Source organism: Otolemur garnettii, unplaced genomic scaffold, assembly GCF_000181295.1.
Source record: "Otolemur garnettii isolate 467f Iridium unplaced genomic scaffold, OtoGar3 scaffold00211, whole genome shotgun sequence".
In the NCBI taxonomy this organism is placed as follows: Eukaryota; Metazoa; Chordata; class Mammalia; order Primates; family Galagidae; genus Otolemur; species Otolemur garnettii.
The window spans coordinates 725,902-728,873 of record NW_003852606.1 but is presented as its reverse complement, the minus strand read 5'-3'; the positions used below and the strand labels follow the sequence as shown (position 1 = coordinate 728,873).

At 58.0% G+C, this 2,972-nt stretch overlaps 1 protein-coding gene across 1 annotated transcript in view; it reads left to right on the top strand.

Moving 5' to 3' along the window:
• The window catches only part of LOC105886353 (sialic acid-binding Ig-like lectin 16), a 5,365-nt gene extending 2,612 nt beyond the window's left edge, over positions 1-2,753 (top strand). The window contains exons 4-9 of the mRNA XM_023507897.1: positions 8-104; positions 381-428; positions 558-815; positions 1,684-1,807; positions 2,146-2,245; positions 2,595-2,753. Coding sequence (XP_023363665.1) covers positions 8-104; positions 381-428; positions 558-815; positions 1,684-1,807; positions 2,146-2,245; positions 2,595-2,741 — 774 coding nt within the window. The 3' untranslated portion in view covers positions 2,742-2,753. The remainder of the gene's footprint in view (positions 1-7; positions 105-380; positions 429-557; positions 816-1,683; positions 1,808-2,145; positions 2,246-2,594) is intronic.
• The last annotated feature ends 219 nt before the right edge of the window (positions 2,754-2,972 follow it).

Sequence of the window (2,972 nt, the reverse complement as noted above, 5' to 3'; positions counted from 1 at the left end):
GTTGGAGCTGCCCAGGTTGAAAGCTGGGGATTCTGGGCGATACACCTGCCTGGCAGAGAATAACCTGGGCTCCCAGCAACGCAGCCTAGAGCTCTCTGTGCAGTGTGAGTGGGACCTGCAGGGCCTCCCCTCCTGAGGGGAGGATGGAGGGGGGAGGGGCAGGGTCAAGTTAGTGCTCCAGAGCTCTGAGGGGTCAGGAGCCATAATCTAGAAGACCAGGCCTTCTTAGCTGGTGTTGAGACTCAGCAGCTGTCTGAGCCTCAGTGGGTGACTCAGCCCCCTCTCATGCTTTCCACCCCCACCTCTTTCTCCTGGGACCTTCCCTTTGCCCAGAGGGAAGCCCCTGGCCTGTCCTGAGCTGGTGCCCTGTGTCCATGCAGATCCTCCGGAGAACCTGACGGTGATAGTTTTCCAAGCAAACAGGACAGGTACGAAGCAGGGATGTATGAGTCCGGCCTCTTGGATCCAAACGGTGGGCCCAGTGTCTGGAGGGGGCCCAGGCAGGAGGGTCCCTGTGCTCTCAGCTGGGTATCAATTCTGCCTCTTTCCTTCCCTAGTCCTGGAAATCCTCAGGAATGACACATCCCTCCCAGTCCTGGAGGGCCAGAGCCTGCGCCTGGTCTGTGTCACCCTCAGCAACCCCCCAGCCAGGCTGAACTGGGCCTGGAAGAGCCGGATCCTGAGCCTGTCCCAGTTCTCAGACCCAGGGGTCCTAGAGTTGCCTCGGGTACAAATGGAGCATGAAGGAGAATTCACCTGCCACGCTCAGCACCCCCTGGGCTCCCAGCACTTCTCTCTGAGCCTCTCTGTACACAGTGAGTTTGGGAGCACCTGGGGCTGGAACCCCAACGTTAGAAAGAGGGGAGGTGCCCCTGCTGAGCCCTGTCCTTTCTCTGCAGACCCCCCACAACTGCTGGGCCCCTCCTGCTCCTGGGAGGGCCAGGGGCTGTGCTGTAGCTGCTGCTCCCACGCCCATCTGGCCCCCTCTCTGTGCCGGTGGCTCAGGAAGGGGCTGCAGGAGGGGCCTAACCTATGTCACTCTCAGCAGTCCCCCAGCCAGGCTTAGCTGGGCCTGGGGAAGCCAGACACTGAGCCTGCCCCAGCCTTCAGACCCTGGGGTCCTGGAGCTGCCTATAGTACTAATGGAGCAGAAGGAGAATTTGCCTGCCACGTACCACACCCTCTGGGCTCCCAGTGCATGTCTCTGAGCCTGTCTGTGCACTGTAGAGGGATGAGGACACTTGGTTCTAGGAAGGGGCCAAGCTAAGTCAAGTCCTCCCTCTGTAGTCACTCACAGGTGCTGGGCTCCTCCTGTCCTGGGAGGCTGAGAGGCTGCGCAACAGCTGCTGCTCCCGAGCCCAGCTGGCCCCCTCCCTATGCTGGCAGCTCAGTGAGGGACTGCGGGAGAGGACTAGCAGCAAGGGTTACCTGCAGCTCAGCCACGTCCTGGGCCAACAGTTCCCTGAGCCTCAGTGTCGGGCTGGGCCCCAGCTTCAGGCTCAGCTGTGTGGCCTGGAGTGCCCAGGGGGCCTGGAACCCTGTGTTTACTGCTAGACAATCAGGGAATGGGGTGGGGGAGGCCTGGACTCATGTGGTCACATGTCCAGGGACACAGGAAGGGTCTGGAGAACCCATATCTAAGTCCTGTTGGGACAGGTAGGACATAGGATTTTGGTTTTACAGGCAAATCAGCCTCATCCCACTTTTTCATGGGGAAATTGAAGCCCGGAGCTGAGGTAGCTCTGGTGGCCATGGGGGAATCTGCTGTGAAGATCCTGCTTCTCTGCCTCTGTCTCATCCTCCTCAGGTGAGCATGGCCCCTGGGACCAAAGGGAGGGGTGGGACGGCAGGGGACATGATGCTGAATCCCATGTCCCCATGCTGCAAGGACCAGAAAAGGGCAAGAGGACCTGGGCCAGGCAGGAGGTAAGCTGGTGGGGGAGAATCCCACATGGGCCATTGTTCTCTGTCCCCAACTCTGGCTGAGTGTCCAGGGTGGGGAGGTTCCTGACCTTCTCAAGGAGGCCTTGGGGACTACCCGGGGGCTAGACCTGCTCCCTTCTACTCAGTCCCCTGCTGCCCCTCCCAGGGCACAGGGAGTTGAGGCTGATGCCCTCTGCATCGCTACCTGGCCCGACTGACAAGCCCTGGTCTGTTCCCTCAGAGTGAGGTCCCACAGGAGGCAGGTGGCTCAGGCAGCACTGGGTGTGGAGGATGCAGACACTGTCATACCCTAATCCCTCAGGTGAGTGATGTGGGTGTCTCACCCTCCAACATCCCACCTGATACCTCTCTAGTGATGGCCTCCAGGGTTGCTCCACTCAGTATGACCAAGGTTGAGCTACCTGTCTCCTCCCTAAGCAGCCCCCTTGTCCTGCTGGGAACCCCATCCCGCTGATACTCAGTGGCTAAGTCTTCATAGGTAGAACTGGGGTGAGGCTTTTTTCTTGATCCCCTCCCTCCACCACAGCCCATGAATCACTCATTCCTGTCCTCTCCTTTCCTAAGTATGGCTCAACTCCATGCCCTTTTCTCCACCCTGACCCTGCTCATTCCTGCCACCTCACCTGTCCCCTCCTGCCTCTCTCTTCCAGATGCTTCCTCCTCTGGTTCCTACATGGTGTGAATGGCCACATTTCCCTCCATTGTTGGGGAAGGAGGTGCCAACCCCACAGGCTGGACAGGAGGCTTGGCAGGGTCTCTCCCCTGGTGGACTCTGCTTGTGGGTTATACAGAAATGACACAAACAAACAAACAAACAAACAAACGCCATAAACATTAGAAAAGATTCTCAACATCATTGTCATTAAGTCTCTAAGAAAATACAAATCAAGACTGTGAGATACAACTTCACATTCATTTGGAGAGTCCTTTTTTTTTTTTTAGAGACAGGGTTTCATTTTGTCGCCCTGGGTAGAGTGCCGTGGAGTTACAGCTCGCAGCAACCTCCAACTCCTGGGCTTAGGCGATTC